Source organism: Mobula hypostoma, chromosome 15 (assembly GCF_963921235.1).
Source record: "Mobula hypostoma chromosome 15, sMobHyp1.1, whole genome shotgun sequence".
Taxonomy (NCBI): Eukaryota; Metazoa; Chordata; class Chondrichthyes; order Myliobatiformes; family Myliobatidae; genus Mobula; species Mobula hypostoma.
Window position 1 is genome coordinate 9,726,633 of NC_086111.1, and position 25,761 is coordinate 9,752,393.

A 25,761-nucleotide genomic window follows, 5' to 3' on the forward strand; every position below is an offset into this window, starting at 1 on the left:
GGAGTCTTGGTCACTGAGTGTAGTGGGTTAGTGAGGGTAGGTGAAAGAACAGCCATGATCTTATTGAATAGCAGAGCAGGCAGAGGGGCCAGATAGCTTACTCCTGATATTTCTCAAGATGTTACATCTTATGTCCTTTTATTTCTATTTTGAGAAACAGCTAAGGAGTCTTGGTCACTGAGTGTAGTGGGTTAGTGAGGGTAGGTGAAAGAACAGCCATGATCTTATTGAATAGCAGAGCAGGCAGAGGGGCCAGATAGCTTACTCCTGATATTTCTCAAGATGTTACATCTTATGTCCTTTTATTTCTATTTTGAGAAACATTACAGAACAGGCCCGTCTAGCTCTTCGAGCAGCACCACCCACTTAACCCTGATGTCCTAAGCTGTAATAGTGTCTCACTAACCAGTATAGTACCATGGCATTTTCCCTGGGCTTGGCAATGATGTCCATGTAACTATTATCAAACACAATATTTTTCCACTGTTCCCCTTATCCTTTTACCATTGTTCCTATGGAAGCAATTTCACCACTTGGATTTGTATCTGCAATTTGAAAATACTGTGTACTTGATACATCAAAGTTCCTTGACTCTGAGACTTGCACCAAAAAAAAACATTACAGTAGCAAGGTTTAACAGGAGTGAAAATCTGGAACAACATGTGAGGAGAAGAATGGGATAAACTGGATAGCTCTTTGCAAGAGTCTGTACCTACAGGACAACCTAAATGGATTTCCCCTGTAGTGCAATTGCATAGTATCCTTGTTTCAACACTATTGCAACCTATTGCCTCCTTAATCACCACCTCAAAATGTTAGCCCTTTCCCTCTTGTGTGAATTTGGAAATATGTGCATTTAAATAATTGGATTACCTTAAAGTCCTACCACGCAAATGAAATGGCATTTATTTGAATTTGATTTTGATTAATCAGCAAAGTAGATTATTCGACATAAGACATAGGAACAGAATTAGGCTATTTGGTCCATCGAGTCTGCTCCGCTATTTAATCATGACTGATTTATTATCCTTCTCAACCCCATTCTTCTGCCTTTTTCCAGTAACCTTTGATGCCCTTGCTAATCAAGAACCTATCAATCTCCGCTTTAAATATACCAAATTACTTGGCCTCCACAACTGTCTGTGGCAATGAATTCCACAGATTCTCCACTGTCAGGCTAAGGAAATTCTTACTCATCTCTGTTTTAAAGGGACAAACTTGTATTCTAAGGCTGTGCCCTCTGGTCTGAGGCTCCCCCATTATAGGAATGAAGGCTCCAGAGCTGTGCTCACTGGAGTTTATAAGAATAGGGTGGGGGGGTGGGCAGGATATAACTAAAACCTATTGAATACTGAATGGCCTTCAGTAGGTCTTGTAAACTCCAGCAAACACAGGTCTGGAGCCATCAATTGCTCTTACATATTAACCCTTTAAGTCCTGGGATCATTCTCATGAACTTTCTCTGGACCCTCTTTGGTCACATTGATACAATGCTATAGTTTGTTCTCACTATAGACAGAAATAATTGTTGTGTTTCTAGCCCTGCTCCTGTGGATTTACAATTCCCTAAACTGCACAAGCCGGCCACTGGGGAGGATATCGACCTTTGTCAGATGTATGATTTCAACACACCTGACTGCATTCCTCCAACATCTCTGAGTACCACGTCTAAGAAAATAAGATTAGACACAGCTGGGTAAGTGCAGAAGCTCATCAAAGGCTGGATCTTGCAGAATATTTATGAACAACAGACTGACATTTCTTTCTATGCTATTTCTGGAGTTCTAATTAATTTCATTTGGTTAGAAACATAGACATTGAAAACCTACAGCGCAATACAGGCCCTTCGGCCCACGAAGTTGTGCCGAATATGTCCCTACCTTAGAAATTACTAGGGTTACCCACAACCCTCTATTTTTCTAAGCTCCATGTACCTATCCAAAAGTCTCTTAAAAGACCCTATCGTATCCGCCTCCACCACCGTTGCCAGCAGCCCATTCCATGCACTCACCACTCTCTGCGTAAAAAAACATACCCTGACATCTCCTCTGTACCTACTCCCAAGCAGCTTAAACCTGTGCCTCTTGTGGCAGCCATTTCAGCCCTGGGAAAAAGCCTCTGACTATCCACACGATCAATCTGGAATATATTTTGCAAGTCAGTATAAGCCTTTGTGATCATTCTTATTTAGTCCATTGTCCCCACTGGAGTATATACTGCTAACAGCAGCAGAAAGAGTCCTCTGTCCTGGGTCAGTCTTTCAGTCATTCAATGTGTAGCCCATCAAAGATCCTCCTTCTCCCAGGGATGAGGTCTTTGGAACTTCTGCTGGCGTTTCAGTAGCTCTGGGTTTTTATGAGATGGTGTTGCTGCCCCCATGTCCAACCCTCCTCCTTTCTCAGCCAGGCTTGGGATTGTCCATGGTGGAGATTTTGTGATTATGTACTCCTATAAATCTCATCACGAGTCACACCATTAGCACAATATCTTTCTGCCTGCTTGATTTATATACTGATTTATTACCTGAGTTCAGCAAGAAATTTGTAATGGTTTCCAATTTACAGTAAACCTCTCATATGACTGTCACTACCCAACATCCATCAGTGAACCATGATCCAGAATCAAATACCTACTGTGCTCTTTTAATTTACCTCCCATTTGTAACATTAACACTGGCGATACTGCACTTCTAACCCATCTCTCTGTACTCAGAGAATACTGGTAAACTTTGAGGGGCTGCTGTTTCATGCTGTTAAAGTGGTTCAAGTTCTGTTCATCATGCTGAGAATGAGCACAGTGTTATTGGTACGAGAAATAACAGAACTATACAAGTGATGAATTTTTTGGATCAGTTTCTACTGAACATTGTGCAACACCTTAATACTTTACAGGCAGTTCATTGACCTGAATGTAGTGTTTTCTGACAAGTAATTCTTACTGGAACTTGTGAGATTAAAATAACCTTATTTGTTGCAAACCTATTTTTCTCCTCATTTATAGGTCATCCACGCCAAATCGATCCTCTAAACTTCTGAGTAACTCAAAGGTGAGTACTTTCAACCTTTCAGTAGCTACTCATACTAATGTTGGCATTAAAGATTGAATTCTCTAAATTATTTGAAAAATGAACAAAATAATTCCCATGTAACCCAGTCAGCAGTTTCAGTTTAGGCCAAATGTACATGGAATTATAGCAAGACTGTTTAATCAGGGAATTCAGAATATTCAATGATAACACTCCTTTTGGTGTTAATTTTTAATTATACTGTGATATCACATTTTTCTGTGGTCTGTTTACTGATCGTAGTTGATTTTCAGTAAACCCATAAACATTATGTCCCATTTATCAATAAGCTGTCAATGTCTGGGAAATATACTGAGCCAGAATAAATTTTTATGACAGATTTTTTGCACCAATGTTTGATCTGAGCTTTTGTTTTATCTTGTATCTTAGCCCAAACAAGGGATGGAGATTGATTTTTGCATTGCTTAGCCCTGTAATTGCCCTCAGTTTGTACAGTATTCCCAGCTATCTCCAAACTCTAAGCAATACGTTCGTTTATTAAATGCCGTGTCATATGATGCAGGCGATCATGATCATGATTGTCCTTGGCAAATTTACCTGCAGAAGTGATTTGCCATTACCTTTAGGGCAGTGTCTTTACAAGACAGGTGACCCCAGCCATTATCAATACTCTTCAGTGTCAGTGGTCGCATAACCAAGACTTGTGATATGCACCAACTACTCATACGACCATCTCATAATCGTACACCAACTGCACCCATGGGTTCACATGACCCTGATCGGGGTAGCTAAGCTGGTGATACACCTTGTCCAAGGGTGACCTACAGGCTAGCAGAGGGAAGGAGTGCCTTAGACTTCCTTTTGTAGAGATGTATCTCCATCCTGCCATCCAAAAGCTAAGCAATATTTTAAGCATGTCAAAAACTGGAAATTGCCCATTTTCTCCATAAATTTCCATGCTTTCTTTACAAGTTGTTAGATTTTAAATTTAAGAGAGGAATGGATTCTACCCAATATGCTGATTATTTCTCCCTTTTGAGTGGATGTTAGGTCACTTGTGAACTCTGGTCATTTTGCTTAATCAGATATGTATTTCAGTGCAGCAATGCATATGAGGTTCAGGCTTTCAATGCTAGATTCTGTAAGTGGATAACTTTTAAGTACATTTTAAAGTTTTATCAAGCAGCAGTATAGTCTGGCAATTTTCACTTTCCTGTCCCATGCTATACACTACCTGCATGTTTAATAATATAGTGGGCATGTTCAAAAGTCAAGTTAGACTTAGTGACCAGTTTATTAGGCACAGGAGTATACTTAATAAAATGACTACATGAGTGGAACCCAATGTGGTCTCTGCTGCTGTAGCCCATCTGCTTCAAGTTTCTTTTCAAATCTTTTTATTGTTATATACAGGAAAAGCAACATGAGTACATCGAAGTCACAACACTTACAATGTCTCAAAAAAAACATTATCTTAAAGGTTGAAAAAAAAATTGTGATAACAAAAAAAACCTACTAAGCAGAAAAGTGAGAAAAAAAAGAACCCATTAGGTGTACAACCCCAGAGTCAAACTTCTAAAAATAAACATCAAACCGCCAGCAAGAAAACTGCTTCAAGTTTCAAAGTGTTGTGCATTCAGAGATGCTCTTCTGCACACCACTGTTGTAATGTGTCATTATTCAAGTTACTGTCTCCCTTCTGTCAGCTTGAATCAATCTGGTCATTCTCCCCTGAGTTCTCATTAACAAGGTGCTTTAGCCCACAGAACTGCTGCTCACTGGAAGCTTTTTGGTCTTTTTGCACCATTCTCTGTGAACTCTTGTGCATGCAAAATCCCAGGAATCCAGCAGTTTGTGAGATGCTCAAACCATCAACAATTATTTCATGATCAAAGTCAGTTGAATCACATTTCTTTCCCATTCTGATATTTGGTCTGGGCAACAACTGTACCTCTTGACCATGTCTGCATGTTTTTATGCATTGAGTTGCTGCCACATGTTTAGCTGGTTTAGATATTTGCATTAACAAGCAGGTGTCCAAGTGTACCTAATAAAGTGACCATTGAGTGTGCATTGCACAGAAATGGCCCTTTGGCCTATCAGGACCATGCCATTCAAGATTCCCACTGAATCCGGCCCATTTGCATGCATTTGGCCCATATGCCTCTGCCTTTCCAATCCATGTACTTGCCCAAGTGCATCTTAAACGTTGTTATAGTACCTGCTTCAGCTATTTCCTCTAGTAATGGAACTGTGAAGTTCCTCACTGGTTCTTGATTATAATTTTAGAAACGGTTTTGGAATTGATTTCGTACTTGATCACGTAATTTGACTAAGTGTGAAATCAATTCCAAACCATGATCTTTCACCACCCTCAATTTTTCTTCTCTTGCCATTAGTTTTTGATCTGAATAAATGGGTGTGACAGAGGAATAGATGACAATTCTGCTTGCCTCTGCCTTTTGAGTCACCCTCTTGGAGCTTTGTTGCCATCTTGATAATTCAGTGCTGAAGTTGTAGTTCTATCTAATAAAAATACTTGTGACATGTTCTTGTCACTGGAGCTTTCAAACTAAATGTATTAACACTTACAAAGACCCATTATTTGCTTAACTTCCATAGTTGTATGATGATTTGTCCAATTATGGTTATTAATTAAAATTAATGTTACGAGAAGTTCTCTCTTGCACAGTCTGATAGTCCTGCTACCTGTATATCCCCACAGTTTTGCAGGTTCATAAACAACAATTCCTAATGAATGTCATGAAAAAGAGTATTTTAAATATTAGTATAAAAGAAGCTTTTTTGAATTTATTGGGCTGTTCTGCTGCTCTGTGTATCTGGAATAAAATTCCAATCTGCTGCTAGTCAGGCAGATCTAGTTCAGATTCACAAAGCTAACTTTACAGATCCCAAGAATTGGCAGGTGTGTATAGGTTACGGTCAGGACAGAGATTTTTATAGGAAATTTATACTTTCAATTCATATTAACGTATTAAGTATAAGAATTGTCGTAATCTGAATTTTTTTTATCCTTAAGGTGACAAACAGAGATGAGGATGACTATATTCTCCCGACATTCCTCCGAAATTCTTTGTTATTCCAAAAGAAATCAAGTGGAAGCTGCATGGATCCACACAGAAACCAGGGATCAGTAAGTGTGCCTCAGTAGGAGGCATAATTTCCAAAACAATACAATGTAGGCAACGGAGCAGCCATCTTACACATAAACAAAAAGGTGTTATCGATCAGATAATCTACTGTATTCTTTGGAGAGGTTTAATGTGAACTATTTATACTCGAAAAACAAAAGTAAATTCATTCTGAACTCAGGACATGTTTTGAAACTTTTAACTCAGAAGTGGTTGGAATTATGTCCAAGATACTGTCATACTTCCATGACTCCTAAACCAATTGGTACAATGGATTTCTTGCATCCACCTGAGAAAGGAAACACTGTGTTGGTTTGATCTATCATTAATAAAAATTGTTCAGTAGTTTTGTAGATCAGTACTTTGCTGAAATATCAGCCTAGAATTTGGTGCTCAAATTTCTAGCATCGAATTTGAATGCACAGATTTCTGGCTTGGTTAAAAATCTATAACAGTGCTCCAGGTGTGGCCTCCTCTATACTGGTGAAACCGGACATAGATTGGGCAACCACTTTTCCGGCACCTTCTGTCATCCACAATGAAAAGGATTTCCTGGTAGTCATCCATTTTAATTCCAATCCCCATTCCCATTCAGACATGCCAGTTGACGGCATCTACTGCCATGATGAAGCCTGTGATTTCTCTAACTTCTAGAAATTCCAACCCCTACCCATTCTCTGTTTTCCATTCATCATCCTGACTCCTCTCTTACCCCTTCTCTTCTCTTTACCTGCCTATCACTTCACTCTGGTGCCCCTTCTCCTTCCATTTCTCCAATTTCCTCTCCTCCGCTCCCCTATCTGTTTCCTTTTATAGCCTTTTAACTCTTCCACCTATCACCTCCCAGTTTTTCACTTCATCTCCTGGTTTTGCCTATCACCTTCCAGCTTTACCCATTCCCCTCTCCCCTCCTCCTTATTCTGTCATCTTCCCCCTTCTTTTCCAGTCCTGATGAAAGGTCTCAGTCTAAGAAGTCGACTGTTTATTCATTTCCATAGCTGTTGCCTGACCTGCTGAGTTTCTCAATATTCTGTTTGTGTTGCTTTGGATTTCTAGTGTCTGCAGAGTCTCTTGTGTTTATAACTGAGCTATGACTATTACAGAGTACTCCACTTTGGGTCTGGCTCCACTCTGCCCTAATGAGAAGTCCATGTATTTGTTTTGGTGTATAAGAGCTGCATAAACTTGATGGCACAAATGGCCACTTTTTTATCATCAAAGCATGAGTATCATCCACATCTAAATGGTTCCAACCACTTCTGAGTTAAAAGTTTCAAAACATGTCCTGAGTTCAGAATGAATTTACTTTTGTTTTTCAATTATAAATAGCTCACATTAAACCTCTGCAAAGGACAAGACAGATCTGTACACATTGTACTTTATTATGACAAATAATTGCACTTTTATTGCTGCTTAATTTAATTCTTCCTCTCCTGTTTGATGCAGAATTGTTAATCAGAAACAAACTAAGTACATGTTTTATGCAGACTTTTATTATCTACTGGCTGGAGAGTTATGGAGTTAGACACCTTAGAAGTGGCCTCTTCATCTGTGTGGAAAAACTTACCTCTGACATTCCCCTTGTATCTACTTCCAAGCACCTTAAAACTATGCCCCCTCGTGTTAGCCATTTCAGCCCTGGGGAAAAGCCTCTGGCTATCCAGATGATCAGTGCCTCAAACTGTACTCTCTTCTTTTTGATATCCATTCCACAAGGAAAAGATTTTGACACAAGACCCTATCTATGCCACCCACACTCTTGTCTACTTCCATCTGTCTTCTTTACTCCAACGAGAACAAGGCCAAATTTCATCCCATAACTAAAGTCCAGAAAATATCCGGGTGAATCTGCTCTGCACTTCATCCTGTGCAATAACCTTTCTACAGTGTGGCCTTGTAAAGTTACAACATAACATATCAACTCATCATTGAATGTATGAAGGAAAGTATGCCATATGCTTTCTTCATCACCATGTCCACCTACGTTGCCACTTTCAGAAGGCTGTGTATTTGGACCCCCTAGGTCTCAGGTCATCAACATTCTTCAGTGTCATAGATGCTGACATTCAGCCCCATCACCAAATGTGAGAAGGGACATTGAAAAGAAGGGATATTAAAGCCTTTGTAACAACCTTGCAGCATACCATATGTTATGAAATGATTCACAGTAAACAAAAAGTGATTGTTTAGCAGTTATTGGGTGTAACAGTGATGTGGTGGTTCGTGTGACTGTATTACAACTTTGGGTGTTGGAGTTTGGAGTTCATTCCTGGCATTCTCTGTAAGGAGTCTGTATATCCTTTACAGAGATTTTTTTTCAGATGCTCTGTCCTTCCCACAGTCCAAACATATTAGTTAGTAAGTTAATTTGTCATTGTAAATTGTATTGTGATCAAATTACAGTTGAACCAGGGGCCCAGAAGGACCTGTGTTACTAAATAAAATAATTAAGGCTTGCCATGTTTAAAACTTCACTTGCATTGAGTGCTGACTTTATCTGGTGATGGCAAGACGAGAAATACACACTGGTCAGTCACGAAGCTGGGCGACAGTGTTAGCTGTGAGGAGGATGCTAAGAGGATGCAGGGTGACTTGGATAGGTTAGGTGAGTGGGCAAATTCATGGCAGATGCAATTTAATGTGGATAAATGTGAAGTTATCCACTTTGGTGGCAAAAACAGGAAAACAGATTATTATTGGCCGATTAGCAAAAGGGGAGGTGCAACAAGACCTGGGTGTCATTATACACCAGTTATTGAAAGTGGGCATGCAGGTACAGCAGGCGGTGAAAAAGGCGAATGGTATGCTGGCATTTATAGCAAGAGGATTCGAGTACAGGAGCAGGGAGGTACTACTGCAGTTGTACAAGGCCTTGGTGAGACCACACCTGGAGTATTGTGTGCAGTTTTGGTCCCCTAATCTGAGGAAAGACATCCTTGCCATAGAGGGAGTACAAAGAAGGTTCACCAGATTGATTCCTGGGATGGCAGGACTTTCATATGATGAAAGACTGGATGAACTAGGCTTATACTCATTGAAATTTAGAAGATTGAGGGAGGATCTGATTGAAACGTATAAAATCCTGAAGGAATTGGACAGGCTAGATGCAGGAAGATTGTTCCCGATGTTGGGGAAGTCCAGAACGAGGGGTCACAGTTTGAGGATAAAGGGGAAGCCTTTTAGGACCGAGATTAGGGAAAACTTCTTCACACAGAGAATGGTGAATCTGTGGAATTCTCTGCCACAGGAAACAGTTGAGGCCAGTTCATTGGCTATATTTAAGAGGGAGTTAGATATGGCCCTTGTGGCTAAAGGGATCAGGGGGTATGGAGGGAAGGCTGGTGCAGGGTTCTGAGCTGGATGATCAGCCATGATCATACTGAATGGTGGTGCAGGCTCGAAGGGCCGAATGGCCTACTCCTGCACCTATTTTCTATGTTTCTATGTGGTGATGCGCCAGTCCATCTGAATTTGTGGAGGAACAGAGCAGATCAAACTGCAACATACTTTTATTTTTCTTTTCTTCTCCCCCTTTTCTCTTCTGTTCCCCATTCCAGCCTCTTATTTCTCCTCATCTGCCTTTCCCCTGGTGCCCCTTCTTCTTCCCTTTCTCTCATGGTCCACTCTTCTCTGTCCATTCCTCCTCCATCCCTTTGCCTTTCCCACTCACCCAGCTTCACCTATAACCTTCTAGCTTGTACTCCTGCCCCTCCCCCCATCTTTTTATTCTGGCATCTTCCCCCTTCCTTTCTAGTCCTGTAGAAAGAAGGGTTTCAGCCTGAATCATCAACTGTTTATTCCTCTCTACGGATGCTGCCTGTCCTTCTAAGTTCCTCCAGCATTTTGTGTGTGTTATTCTGACTTTCAGTTGAACAACACCATGTTGGGTCGCTGCTGTTCAGTTTATTCCTTAATTACAGTATGCATCAATAGCCTCACCCTTGTGCAGAGTTCAGGCTGCTAACATTCATTAATCTTTTTGTTTCCTTAGGTGCGAACGGGCTTCGATGGATTGGGAGGAAGAACCAAGTTCATTGAACCTGTATCTTTTGCTGGATTTAGAAATTCTGATTGGTGAAAGATTCTGTGGCTCAGAAGGGTAGGGAAAGAAAGAAGGCAGCAGTAATAGGGGACTCTATAGTTAGGGGTCAGATAGGCGATTCTGTGTACGCAGGAAAGAAACATGGATGGTTGTTTGCCTCACAGATGCCAAGGTCGGGAATGTTTCTGATCGCATCCACGATACCCTGAAGTGGGAAGGTGAACAGCCAGAGGTTGTGGTACATATTGGTACCAGCGACATAGGTAGGAAAAGGGAGGAGGTCCTGAAAACAGACTACAGGGAGTTAAGAAGGAAATTGAGAAGCAGGACCGCAAAGGTAGTAATCTCACCTGTGCCACACATAGGAATAGAGTGAGGTGGAAGATAAATGTGTTGCTGAGGGGTTGGAGCAGGGGACTGGTATTCAGATTTCTGGATCACTGGGACCTCTTTTGAGGCAGGTGTGACCTGGACAAAAAGGACAGGTTGCACTTTAATCAGAGGAGGACCAATATCCTGGCAAGGAAGTTTGCTAAGGCTATTGGGGAGAATTTAAACTAGAATTGCTGGGGGCGGGGAGGGGGGAACCGAACTGAAGAGACGGAGGAAGGGGCTATTGGCTCAAAAATAGAGAAAGCTTGGAAACAGTGCGAGAGGGAAGATTGGCAGGTGATAGAGAAGGGATGCACTCAGACTGATGCTTTGAGATGTGTCTATCTTAATGCAAGAAGCATCATGAACAAAGCAGATGAGCTTAGAGCTTGGATCAGTACTTGGAGCAATGATATTGTGGCCATTACAGAGACTTGGATGGCTCAGGGGCAGGAATGATTACTTAGAGTGCCAGGCTTTAGATGTTTCAGAAGGGACAAGGAGGGGGGCAAAAAAGGTGCGGGCATGGCACTGCTGGTCAGAGATAGTGTCACGGCTGCAGAAAACGAGAAAGTCATGCAGGGATTGTCTTTGGGTGGAAATTAGAAACAGGAAGGGGTCAATAACTCTACTGGGTGTTTTTTATAGACCACCCAATAGTAACAGGGACCTCGAGGAGCAAATAGGGAGACCGATTCTAGAAAGGTGTAATAATAACAGGGTTGTCATGGTGGGAGATTTTAATTTCCCAAATATTGATTGGCATCTCCCCAGAGCAAGGGGTTTAGATGGGATGGAATATGTTAAGTGTGTTCAGGAAGATTTCTTGACACAATATGTAGATAGCCCTACAAGAGGAGAATCTGTACTTGATCTGGTATTGGGAAATGAACCTGGTCAGGTGTCAGATCTCTCAGTGGGAGAGCACTTTGGAGACAGTGATCACAATTCTATCTTCTTTACCATAGCATTGGAGAGGGATAGGAACAGACAAGTTAGGAAAGCATTTAATTGGAGTAGGGGGAAATATGAAGCTATCAGGCAGGAACTTAGAAGCATAAATTGGGAACAAATGTACTTGCAAGTGTACAGCAGAAATGTGGCAAATGTTCAGGGGATATTTGTGTGGTATTCTACATAAGTACATTCCAGTGAGACAGGGAAAGGATGGTAGGGTACAAGAACCGTGGTGTACAGAGGCTGTTGAAAATCTAGTCAAGAAGAAAAGAAGAGCTTACAAAAGGTTCAAAAACTAGGTATAACCATTCAACAATTACAGCATGGAAATAGGCCATCTAGGCCCTTCTAGTCTGTGCTGAACCTAGACCCACCGACCTGCACTCAGCCCATGACCCTCCATTCCTTTCCTGTCCATGTAGCTGTCCAATTTAACTTTAAACGACATCGAACCTGCCTCAACCACTTCTGCTGGAAGCTTGTTCCACACAGCTACCACTCTCTGAGTAAAGAAGTTCCCCCTCATGTTACCCCTAAACTTTTGCCCTTTAACTCTCAACTCATGTCCCCTTGTTTGAATCTCCCCCACTCTCCTATCCACGTCAACTCTATCTATCCCCCTCATAATTTTAAACACCTCTATCAAGTCCCCCCTCAACCTTCTACATTCCAAAGAATAAAGACCCAACTTGTTCAACCTTTCTCTGTAACTTGGGTGATGAAACCCAGGTAACATTCTAGTAAATCTTCTCTGTACTCTCTCTATTTTGTTAATATCCTTCCTATAATTCAGTGACCAAAACTGTACACAATACTCCAAATTTGGCCTCATCAATGCCTTGTACAATTTCAACATTACATCCCAACTCCTATACTCAACGCTCTGATTTATAAAGGCCAGCATACCAAAAGCTTTCTTCACCACCCTATCCACGAGATTCCTTCTTCAGGGAACTATGCATCATTATTCCCAGATCCCTCTGTTTACTGCATTCTTCAATGTCCTACCACTTACCCTGTATATCCTATTTTGATTAGTCCTACCAAAATGTAGCACCTCACATTTATCAGCATTAAACTCCATCTGCCATCTTTCAGCCCACTCTTCTAACTGGCCTAAATCTCTCTGCAAGCTTTGAAAACCTACTTCATTATCCACAATGCCACCTATCTTAGTATCATCTGCATACTTACTCATCCAATTTACCACCCCATCATCCAGATCATTAATGTATATGACAAACAACATTGCACCCAGTACAGATCCCTGAGGCACACCACTAGTCACCGGCCTCCAATCTGACAAATATTCCACCACCACTCTCCAGCGTCTCCCATCCAGGCTCAATCCATTTTACTACTTCAATATTAATACCTAACGATTGAATCTTCTTAACCAACCTTCCTTGTGGGACCTTTTCAAAAGCCTTACTGAAGTCCATTTCGACAACATCCACCGCTTTACCCTCGTCAACTTTCCTAGTAACCTCTTCAAAAAATTCAATAAGATATGTCAAACATAACCTTCCACACACAAATCCATGTGTGTTCCTAAACAGACCCCGTCTATCCAGATAATTATATATACCATCTCTAAGAATACTTTCCATCAATTTCCCCACCACTGACATCAAACTCACAGGCCGATAATTGCTAGGTTTACTCTTAGAACCCTTTTTAAACAATGGAACAAGATGAGCAATATGCCAATCCTCCAGCACCATCCCCGTTTCTAATAACATTTGAAATATTTCTGTCAGAGCCCCTGCTATTTCCACACTAACTTCCCTCAAGGTCCTAGGGAATATCCTGTCAAGACCTGGAGACTTATCCACTTTTATATTCCTTAAAAGCTCCAGTACTTCCTCTTCTTTAATCGTCCTAGTTTCCATAACTTCCCTACCTGTTTCCCTTATCTTACACAATTCAATATCCTTATCCTTAGTGAATACCAAAGAAAAGAAATTGTTCAGAATTTCCCCCATCTCTTTTGGCTCCACACATAGCTGTCCACTCTGATTCGCTAAGGGACCAATTTTATCCCTCACTATCCTTTTGCTATTAATATAACGGTAGAAACCCTTCAGATTTATTTTCACCTTACTTGCCAAAGCAACCTCATATCTTCTTTTAGCTTTTCTAATTTCTTTCTTAAGATTCTTTTTACATTCTTTATATTCCCGGAGCACCTCATTTACTCCATGCTGCCTATATTTACAGTAGATATCTCTCTTTTTCCGAACCAAGTTTCGAATATCCCTTGAAAATCATGGCTCTCTCAAACTTTTAACCTTTCCTTTCAACCTAACAGGAACATAAAGATTCTGTACTCTCAAAATTTCACCTTTAAATGACCTCCATTTCTCTATTACATTCTTCCCATAAAAGAAAGTGTCCCATTCCACTCCTTCTAAATCCTTCCGCATCTCCTCAAAGTTAGCCTTTCTCCAATCAAAAATCTCAACCCTGGGTCCAGACCTATCGTTCTCCATAATTATATTGAAACTAATAGCATTGTGATCACTGGACCCGAAGTGCTCCCCAACACATACCTCCGCCACCTGCCCTATCTTATTCCCTAACAGGAGATCCAACACTGCCCCTGCTCTAGTTGGTACCTCTATGTATTGCTGCAAAAAATTATCCTGCATACATTTTACAAACTCCAAACCATCCAGCCCTTTTACAGTATGGGCTTCCCAGTCTATGTGTGGAAAATTAAAATCTCCCACAATCACAACCTTGTGCTTAACACAAATATCTGCTATCTCCTTACAAATTTGCTCCTCCAATTCTCGCTCCCCATTTGGTGGTCTATAATACGCACCCATAAGAGTTACTACACCTTTCCCATTTCTCAATTCCACCCAAATAGCCTCTCTAGACGAGCCCTCTAATCTATCCTGTCAGAGCGCCGCTGTAATATTTTCTCTGACAAGCAATGCAACACCTCCCCCTCTTGTTCCTCTGATTCTATCACACCTGAAGCAATTAAATCCAGGAATATTTAGTTGCCAATCACATCCCTCCTGTAACCATGTTTCACTAATAGCTACCACATCATACTTCCAGGTATGAATCCATGCTTTAAACTCATCCACCTTTCTTATAATGCTCCTAGCATTAAAATAAATGCATTTAAGAAATTTTCCACCTCTTTCTCTCTGTTTATCACTGAAGGTGCAAACAACTTTACTATTTTCTTTCTCTTCCTAAACCTGATAGAGGTCTTTCTCTATCTAATGATCGAGATATAGAGATTATAAGGCGAGCAGTAAGGAGTTTAAGAATGAAATTAAGAGAGCCAGAAGGGGCCATAAGAAGGCCTTGGCAAGCACGATTAAAGAAAACCCCAAGGCATTCTACAAGTATGTGAAGAGCAAGAGGATAAGACATGAGAGAATAGGACCAATCAAGTGTGACAGTGGAAATGTGTGTATGGAACTGGAGGAGACATTATGGAAAAGGATCTTGGTAATTGTAGGGATGATTTACAGTGGATTGAAAAGCTTGAGTATATAGACATTAAGAAGGAGGATATGCTGGAGCTTTTGGAAATCATCATGTTAGTTAATTCTCTGGGAGTGGATTAGATGTACCCCAGGTTACTGTGGGAGGTGAGGGAGGAGATGGTTGAGCCTCTGGCAATAGTCTTTGCATCATCAATAAGGATGAGGGAGGTTCCAGAGGATTGGAGGGTTGCAGATGTTGTTCCCTTATTCAAGAAAGGGAGTAGAGATAGCCCAGGAGATTATAGACCAGTGAATCTTACCTCAGTGGTTGGTAAGTTGATGGAGAAGATCTGAGAGGCAGGATTTATGAACATTTGTAGAGGCATAATACGATTAGGAACATTATCTTATGAACCTGATTGAATTTTTTGAGGATATGACTAAACACGTTGATGAAGGTAGAGCAGTAGATGTAGTTTACATGGATTTCAGCAAGGCATTTGATGAGGTACGTCATGCAAGGCTTATTGAGAAAGTAAGGAGGCATGGGATCCATGGGGACCTTGCTTTGTGGATGCAGAATTGGCTTGGTTGTAGACAGGTCATATTCTGCATGGAGGTCCGTGACCAGTGGTGTGCTTCAGGGATCTGTTCTGGGACCCTCTCACTTCGTGAATTTTATGAATGACCTGGATGAGGAAGTGGAGGTGTGGATTAGTAAATTTGCTGATGACACAAAGGTTGGGGGTGTTGTGGATAGTGTGGAGGGCTGTCAGAGGTTACAGTGGGATGTCAATAGGATGCAAAACTGGGCTGGAAAGTGGCAGTTGGAGTTCAACTCAGGTAAGTGTGAGGTGGTTCATTTTGGAAGGTCAAATATGATGGCAGAATATAATATATATGGTAGGACTCTTGGCAGTGTGGAGGATCAGAGGGATCTTGGGGTCTGAGTCCATAGGACACTCAAAGCTGCTGCGCAGGTTAACTCTGTGGTTAAGGCATATGGTGCATTGGCCTTCATCAACCGTGGGATTGAGTTTAAGAGGCGAGAGGTAATGTTACAGCTATATAGAACCCTGGTCAGACCCCACTTGGAGTACTTCGCTCAGTTCTGGTCACCTCACTACAGGAAGGATGTGGAAACTATAGAAAGGGTGCAGAGGACATTTACAAGGATGCTGCCTGGATTGTGGAGCACGCCTTATGAGAATAGGTTGAGTGATCTCAGCCTTTTCTCCTTGGATGAGGATGAGAGGTGACCCGATAGAGGTGTATAATATGATGACAGGCATTGATCGTGTGTATAGTCAGAGGCTTTTTCCCAGGGCTGAAATGGCTAACACAAGAGGGCACAGTTTTAAGGTGCTTGGAAAAAGGTACAGAGGAGATATCAGGTGTAAGTTTTTTATGCAGAGAGTGGTGAGTGCGTGGAATGGACTGCCAGAAACCATGGTGGAGGCAGATATGATCGGGTCTTTTAAGAGACTCCTGGATAGATGCATGGAGCTTAGAAAAATAGAGGGCTATGGGTAATCCTAGGTAATTTCTAAAGTAAGTACATGTTTGACTCAGCATTGTGGGCCGAAGTGCCTGTATTGTGCTGTAGCTTTTCTGTGTTTTTCTAAAATTGGAAAAAATAATTGGGGATATTAGCTTAAGAAGAAGATACCATAAATGTTAGAGATGGAAGTAGATGAGTCTTGCATTGTAAAGGTTATTGAGTCAAACTTAGCTCAAAGTTAGATGAGATTGTGAGGCCACCCACTGTCTACTTTAACCAAAACAGTAGCTGGGAGAACATGTACAATCAGAAGCAATGGTATATTAGAGTTACCGTTCTTTAGAAGTCAGATTTCATTGAAAACTGCACGTCACACAAGTAGTCCGTAGAGCCAGACAAGGACAGGTTGTGAAAGGTGGCAGGTCACATCGCTATGGAAAAGCTTGTAGATGAGGATAAGGATCAAGGAATAGAGTTTGGGGGAAGTTCAAAGGCATAAAGCAGGTATAGGAAATTGCTGGAGAAATTTGTTACTATTGGAGAAGTAAGAATGGACAGAGATTCAAGATTCAAAATACATTTATTATCAAAAAATGTTTTAGTGATACAATCTTGAGATTTGTCCTCTTACAGCATAACATATTTTAAAAATCAAAGTTCATAGTTACATTTTCAGTGTTTGTGTTCCACCATGAGTTGTACATCAGTGAGACCCACAACATTGTCCATCGCAGATGTGACTTCACAGCTATAAGAAAAGTTTTGTTTCAAATATTGCCCTTTTTTGAAAGTTTATCCTTGACATTACTTCCTTCAGACTAAAATGACGGAAATACGTCCACTGCCATTAAAAGCAAAGAGAAAGAAAGTTACACGAGTAACAGTTAAAGGGTCCATCTGTAATCAGCCTAAACTGAAAGATTTCCTTAAATGAACCAAAAATGATCCCCAAATTTCAGGGATAAGAGGCACTGGGATGGGATGAACTAGAACTGAAATGAGTGCCAGGTAATTTCTTGTATTAGCGGCAGTAGTCTGTTGGTGTTGATAGCACTGACTGATCCTTTTGGGAAGGGTGAAGATGGCCCGTATAATGTGTCATAGCAGGAGCAGTAGTACATCCAGTATGACAAATGATCAAACACATGATCTTAAAAACAGAAAGGCTTTTCATGTTCACCAGAGCAATTGAATTTTTTCAGTAGTAGGTAACCCACTGATGCTGCCCTTGGACATCGAGAGTAGAAACCACATGACATTACCGAGAGAAAGGGGCAGTGTGATATTATTTTAAACTACCATGGACAGGAGAAGAGGGAATGAAAGGATGGGGAAGACTTCAAATGAAATTAACTCTTGTATTACGACAAGTGGCAGATACACCTGACTTTGCCTCATCAAGCTAGGAGATGGTAATATTTTACCCGCTCAACATAAAATACTCCAAGGCACATTAGTTGTCGAATAAATCTTTGCACCTTTGAAACTGCTTTTACACTGTCAAGCATCATATACTCCTTTTTTCTGTTTTCATCATTGGACATACTTCACTATATGTGTTTGGCCTTTTAACAACAACTTGGGTTAGACCCACACATTTTTTAGAGACTAAGCAAGAATCACCAAACACCATTGTATTAAACATCTTGCACTCAGCCCTACTTTATTTCACTCATTGTTGCCATCAAATAGAAGAATTCATTTTAATTCTAGGCTGGATTTGAAGTACTGATATTTAGCTAATTATTCAGTTATGTGTTTCCTTCAGTCTAGTGTTCTCTGGACTACACTATCCTGACCATTCAAGTCACTCGTAGAAAAGGCCTGATTATTCTTCTCATACTTCTTTAGACAGTGCTACTTATTGAAAAAGTTGAATTGAAACACTCAAACTGAATCCTTCAAATTCCTGTTATTGACTATAAAGTTGATATCTTTTTGAATGCAGTTTTTTATGTCTTGACATCTCCACAATTTTTGTTGATATCCAATCTCCCATCGATTACTGTGGGTGTCAGTGATATAGGAGTTTGAATTGTAAGATATTTGAGTAGTGTCACAGCAGAAGCACTAGTTCTTATGATGAATAATGATCCACATAATCAAACAAATATCTTGTCATGTCCATGCATATTGATCGGTACCTTATTTTGCATTTGATCTTTAAATTTATTTTTAAAAGCCTTCAGCAAATTCAAAAGAAGAGCTTGTTTATAATCTACAAAAGATCTTCATTTGTTTTTGCTCTCTATTTCCTTAAATGTGGCAGTCAATGGCATTAACAGAGATTAGATGGTGTGCATAAACAAGGTAATCATTCTTGGCATAAGTCAGTACCTCCAGAAGTGGGATTAGGGGTTCAACAACCTTGTAACTGTAATTATATGTACATAGTCTTGCAATTTCTTTAATCTGTTGACTTGAAGTATTCTTTCAACTAACTTTAAGCATTGTTGAGCATTTATAAAACATTGTAAGATTTAACTTGTGCTTGACCACTCTTTAATTTTAAGAGTTTTTCAAAACCCAACTTTGATGTTAAAAGTGCTTAGCTAATTGAATTCCAGAGACTGAATTGAAACCTTCAAGTTGATGACAAATATGTGGAAGACTAAATATTTGTATCTACTGGATATAAGAGAGCACTTATCCAAAGTGCAGTTAGGAAAATAAGAATCTACCTGTTTATTAACCATGAATTGTTTCCGAAATGTTCCATTATTGTCACAATGGAAATCTAGAGGCCCAACTTATTGGGAGCACAATGAGTTTGCTGTTGTTCATAATGGGACTAAATTTATCTGTTTTGCAATTACCCATCTCCCTTACCCCTTCCAATTTAATGTATGGGCAGGATAAGGTTTTAAAATGTTTTACTTCTGTGTAATATTATCCAAGCTATCAACCTAGTTTCTTCTTCCAAATTGAGACATCCCATCTGTTAAGTTGATGGTGACCAGTTTAGTGAGCATGTGCCCTTGCAGACTCCTGAGGGTGCCATTCTAAGTACTTTAGGGGAAACTTGTAGTTGATTGCAAACCCAAGAATGCTTCTTATTTTGACAATCTTGCCTTAATATACAGAATGCTGCAGCAGTCAAATTACACTATTCAGGCCATTGTTCCTGTACCAGTCACTGTTTACTACTTCTCTCTGACTGTATGGAGAAATAGCTAGCTAAAGAGGGTGTCAACTTTTGAAACAAGCAATGCCTTTTCCTTCACACTTTATCACTTTGTTTTATAGTCTTGCATTTCAATAATTTATTCTCCAAATCCAGAGCTATTATGGCTAGAAAGATTAGCCATTTATCAAGATCTTCCTACAGCAACACTAAATAATTGCAGTCTGACATGAAGATTTTTAAGTGGGTTTGTTTGTAAGCAATTAAAATGTGGGAAATGATCAATATTGAGCGTCTCCTAATACCATGAGGTAGGTCTTGGCAAGACTTTGAGTGTCAATTAATGAGCAAAACATCCCATTTTGGATTTATAATTGTTCTGGGTTTTCATCCGTGTGGCTATGGGTTCTGAAATGTGAAGATCAGGTTGAAATTGGTGGATTCAATTAAGTTTCCCTCCAGTTTTTTACTTTGAGAAGTGATCATTTTTTCATATTCCTTTGTGTACGTGCCTAAAGGTCTTTCTGGGAAGCGGCCCTCTTGTTTTGATATGACAGCATTAAAAATAGTGACCTCCCAGTGCAGTGCATGGTCAAAAACTGACCATCTCTGTGGTTGCCCAAGCAAACCAAGAATCTCCTAAACATCTTCTGCATATGAAAATCTGCTGATTAGCAGAAAGAAGGTAGTTAAATATTGATTTCATGTAATGAATGTTCCAGTTGAGAGAGAACTTTGGATTTTAGCTATTATTTCAAAAAGGTGACAATTGCTGTTTACAATAGCTTGGAGAGGGTTAAGTTGTAGAAGTGATAATGCAGCTTTTTTTAGTCCCTAGCATTGCAATACAGTGACACGGCAGTTACCATAACCTTCTTCCACTGTACTCTCTGGTCTATTTCTGTAATCCTCATAATCCTCAATGTAATTGCTGTAGCTTTGGGCCTCTTTATGGGAGCTGAATATATCTTAGTTCATCCCAGAGACGAATCTGGTATGCGTCCAATTTGTAATTTGAAAGATGTTTTACCTTTCTGGGGGTTAGATCCATTGGCTACATATGCTTGTAAATTAGCTGACCTCAATAAATATTTTCTATATGAAATATTTTTGTTCTTATTTTTACTTCACATGACTGGAGATAAGTTACCTGTGTGACGATATCCGCGGACCGGTTTAATACTGCCAATATTCTTGCAGACTGGCCGACCGGGGTGGCGGGATGTTCAAGTAGGGTTAAACTCACCTCAATATGTCTTTTACAGTTAGGGTTGCCAACTTTCTCACTCCCAAATAAGGGACAAAAGTAGCAGTCAAATCCTGGGACACTTTGCCCCAGGAAAGACTACCATAACCATGAAGCCTTGCACGGGCACCTGTGTGTGCATGCACGTATGTGCTGATTTTTTTCCCCCGCAAGTCGGTTTTGCCTTCATCTTCCCCACTACACTGTACATACATTATTTCTACTTTATATAGGCTGTGTATTTATCATATCATTCCTGCTTTTACTATATGTTAGTGTTATTTATTTTCAGTGTTATGTGTTATTTGGTATGATTTGTTAGGTTATTTTTTGGGTCTGGGAACACTCAAAAATTTTTCCCATATAAATTAATGGTAATTGCTTCTTCGCTTCACGCCATTTCGGCACGAAACATTTCATAGGAACACTCTACCTTAGCGGGGGAAATACAAGACAAGGGCGGTCCCGTATGGGATAAACCAATTTGGCTCAATATACGGGATGTTCCAGCAAATACGGGACAGTTGGCAACCCTATGTTCAAGTTTAACAGTGTGTGACAGGGAATGAGGAAAGATGCAGCTGACTCATATCGTTTCCTCACGGTCCGGTAACAAATGCTTTGCAGCCCGGTGGTTGGGGACCGCTGCTTTAACCCATCATGGGGTACATAACACCTGTTACAATCCTGACACTCCATCTTATTTGACAACCCTAGCTTAACATGAATCAGTCTCCCAAACGTATCCTTTCTCTGTCATTTGCAGCAGCCTGTTTATTTGAAACATAGAACAGTACAGACCCTTAGGCCCACAATATTGTGCTGAGCAACCACTGGGAGAAGTTAACCTAAAAAGTTAACACTTAAATTAACTTCTTCCAATACAGGTGGCACCCGTTTTCCAAACGTTCGCTTTACAACACCTCGCTGTTACGAAAGACCTACATTAGTTACCTGTTTTCGCTAACAGAAGGTGTTTTCACTGTTACGAAAAAAGGCAGCACGCGCCCGAACAGCCAAGTTCCTCCCCCGGAACTGCATTCTAGCTGCCTTTGCTTAAACACGTGCTTTATCTCGATTTATTTTGTGCATCCATTAGCAAGATGAGTTCTAAGGTATCGGAAAAGCCTAAAAGAGCTCGTAAGGGTGTTACACTTAGCGTAAAACTAGACATAATTAAGCGTTTGGATTGTGGTGAACAAAGTAAGGACATTGTCCGCGCGTTGAACTTGCCTGTGTCCACCATTCTCACTATTTATACGCAGAGAGAAAGAAATTTGAAAGCTGCCGATGTTACTGTTGGTTCTGCTCGTAGCAAAGTGGCCTGTCTTATTCAGCATCCAATAATGGATAAAATGGGAAGTCTATTGCTTGAGTGGATTGATGGGTATACAAAGTGTGGTGTTCCGTTAAGTTTTCTCATACTTGAGGAGAAATCAGTCAGTCTTTTTAATAAGCTGAAACAGAAAGCACTGGATGATGGTAATGAAAGTGTTGCAAAAGTGGAGTTTAAAGGTAGCATGGGTGGTTTGATCGGTTTCTGAGGCGAGGGCAGCTTCATAGTTTAACGTTTACTGGAGAGAGAGCTTCGGCTGATACTGAAGCTGCTGAAAAGTTCCCAGCAGAACTGAAGAAAATAATTACAGAAGGTGGTTATTCTTATAAGCAAGTGTTTAATTGTAATGAAACTGCAATTTATTGGAATCTTCCCGATTCCAGTAAGTGAAACTACACTGTACATACATTATTTCTACTTTATATAGGCTGTGTATTTTTTATGTGTTATTTGGTATGATTTGGCAGCTTCATAGCTTAAAGGTTACTGGAGAGAATTTTTCTGCCAAGAGCGCTTCTGCCGAGAGTGCGGCCGTGATATTTTCGCTCCGCTAGACAGTGCTGCAGAAAAAGTATTTCTAGATTAGATTAGATTATGAGGACACGCAGTCCTCTTTTATTGTCATTAAGTAATGCATGCATTAAGAAATGATACAATGTTCCTCCAGAATGATATCACAGAAACACAAGACAAACCAAGACTAAAAAACTGACAAAAACCACATAATTATAACGTACAGTTACAACAGTGCAAAGCAATATCGTAATTTGATAAAGAACAGACCATGGGCACGGTAAAAAAAAAGTCTCAAAGTCTCTCGAAAGTCCCAACATCTCACGCAGACGGTAGAAGGAAGAGAAACTCTCTTCCTGCCGTGAACCTCCAGCGCCGCAAACTTGCCAATGCAGCACCCAACCACAATACTATATTTTATATAGGCTGTGTATTTATCATATCATTCCTGCTTTTACTATATGTTACTGTTATTTTAGGTTTTATGTGTTATTTTGCATGATTTTGTAGGTTATTTTTTGTGTCTAGGAACGCTCAAAATTTTTTCCCATACTAATAAATGGTAATTGCTTATTCACTTTACGACATTCCGGCTTACGAACTGTTTCACAGGAACGCTCTACCTTCCGATAGCGGGGGAAACCTAGTATAAATCGAACCTCTTACCATCATTTCTCATAACACAAAATCTGTAACACTGATTGTAAATATCAGATAAGTAACCAGCCTCATAAAGAAGTCTGTGGAAGCTCTGCACAGAATGTTCTTCTGAGTCAGCTACCTCCAGTATCTAATAAAGTGGTCACTGAATGTATGTTTATGGTCTTTTGTTGCTGTAACCCATCCACTTCAAGGTTCGATGTAATTGTGCATTCAGAGATGCTCTTCTGCATACCACTGTTGTAACATGTGGTTATCTGAGTTACTGCTGCCTTCCTGTCGACTTGAAACAGTCTTGCTATTCTCTTCTGATCTCTGTTATCAGCAAGGTGAATTTTTATTTTTCGCGCCATTCTCTGTAAATTCTAGAGATTTGGAGATCAGCAGTTTCTGAGACACTTAATCCACGCTGAATGGCACCAACGATCATTCCATAGTCAAAATCACTTGGATCATATTTCTTCCCCATTTGATGTTTGGTCTGAACAATTATTGAACCACTTGACCACCTCTGCATGCTTTTATGCATTGAGTTGCTGCTACATGATTGGCTGATTAGATATTTGCATTAACAAGCATGTGTACTGTGCGTATGTCCCAACAATCTTCGTAGGGCTGTAATCAGAAGCGTTGACAAGAACAAGGATTGGCTTGTGAGCGTAGAGTCAAGGAGGAATAGAGAGCATGAGGGAACAAGGACTGGGGTTGAACTTCAGAGGTTAAGACTTAGACAGCTAAAGGCACAAGGGAAAAAAGGAGTCAACCACCCTCCACCCTGCCCTGTTCCTCATTCAATGTGTTTATGGCTTATCTGTCCCAGCATCAACTTTTCAAATCCAGATCTCCATATTCCTCTGATCTTTCAAAACCATTATCTATCTGCACTTTAAAATACTGTTAATGATCTGGCCTCTAGAACTCTCCAGGGTAGAGAATTCCAAAGACTCACTATCCTCTTAAGGACGAAATTTCTATATAACCTTCCCCTCTCCCCTTCAAATGATCAGCTATTTATCATGTAATTATGCCCCCTTGATCAAGACTGTCCCACTAATGAAAACATCTTGGCATCTTCTCTTGTCAGTCCACCTTATTATTTTGTATGTTTTAATAAGATCACTCAGTTTTCTAACCAGCAGTGTCACTTGATAGGCCATCCTCTTATCTGAAATTAGCCTGGTGAATTTTCTCAGGACCGCCTGTCTCTCACAATCAAAGTCGGGTCTATTGTCAAGTGCAAGTACATGTATGCATTCATGCAATGAAAAACTTGCTTGCAGCAGCATCACAGGTACATCATCAGATACATAATATTCACAAGAAAAACAGATTATACACAAATTTTACAAGATAGAATACATTAGCACTCAAGACAATTATAATGCAGAGTTCATTGTTTTGCTATACTGATTAGGGTAGTGTAGTTTGGATCAAGATATCTGAAGGGAAGTAGGTGTTCTTTGTATTGTGGGACTTCTGTACCTTCTGCTCCTTGATATCTGCCCAGCCCAGATAGTGGGAATCCTGGTGATGAATGCTGTACCCCTTTTTGGGTTTGGAGATAAAACTGATCTGTACTGGCAGATGTATATGATTCGTGACATAGAAAAGATCAGAACTGGCAGGATGCAATTGTTGGGACATTGGGTAGGTGCTGCTTTCAGTTTAAAGGTGCACGGTGAACAGCACTCTACATTTCAATGTGAACTTTTACAACTTAAACTTTCAGGAAGTCAAATATATGTAACTTTCAGCTTCCAAATACAGTTTATAAAGCACATATTGGGAACTCTCTTCTTAGAAGACCAAGATTTGGAGGGAAAGAAGCTGTTCCTAAAGTGTGTGGGTCTTCAGGCCTCTCGACCTCCATCCCAATGGTAGCATTGAGAGTTCTGGTTTAGACCTGCCCTGTTCCCTCCAGTTAAAATCAAGGCTACTTTCAACCTCAAAATGACAGTGTAAAGGTGGATGAAAGGGTGGAGCACAGTATGGTAAATATGAATAAAACTTATGCCAAGATGTTCATAAAAATATGAATATCTCTAATAAGGTATATTTTTAATAATGTGGTCTGTATGTTCTCTCAGGCCTGCTCCACTATTCAATAGGATAGTGAAGGAGGTTATCTTGGATGATAACAAGTCGTCACCTTTTGTCATTTCGACCATAAATTGCTGGTACAGTACATAGTAAAAATGAAACAACATTCCTCCAGGAAACACACATCAAAGTTGCCAGATAAAGCAGGATCTCCCAGTGGCCACACATTTTAATTCCACATCCCATTCCCATTCTGATATGTCTATCCACGGCCTCCTCTACTGTAAAGATGAAGCCACACTCAGGTTGGAGGAACAACACCTTATATTTCGTCTGGGTAG

At 40.3% G+C, this 25,761-nt stretch overlaps 1 protein-coding gene across 2 annotated transcripts in view; it reads left to right on the forward strand.

Annotated features, from left to right (window-relative positions):
• Window positions 1-20,705, forward strand: part of traip (TRAF-interacting protein) — an 82,062-nt gene extending 61,357 nt beyond the window's left edge. Inside the window, exons 12-16 of one of the 2 annotated variants that reach the window (XM_063067701.1) lie at window positions 1,541-1,696; window positions 3,001-3,046; window positions 6,066-6,179; window positions 10,169-10,219; window positions 17,319-20,705. In XM_063067701.1, coding sequence (XP_062923771.1) covers window positions 1,541-1,696; window positions 3,001-3,046; window positions 6,066-6,179; window positions 10,169-10,219; window positions 17,319-17,435 — 484 coding nt within the window. In that variant the 3' untranslated portion in view covers window positions 17,436-20,705. The remainder of the gene's footprint in view (window positions 1-1,540; window positions 1,697-3,000; window positions 3,047-6,065; window positions 6,180-10,168; window positions 10,220-17,318) is intronic. The other variant, XM_063067702.1, reaches the window with a different exon arrangement.
• The last annotated feature ends 5,056 nt before the right edge of the window (window positions 20,706-25,761 follow it).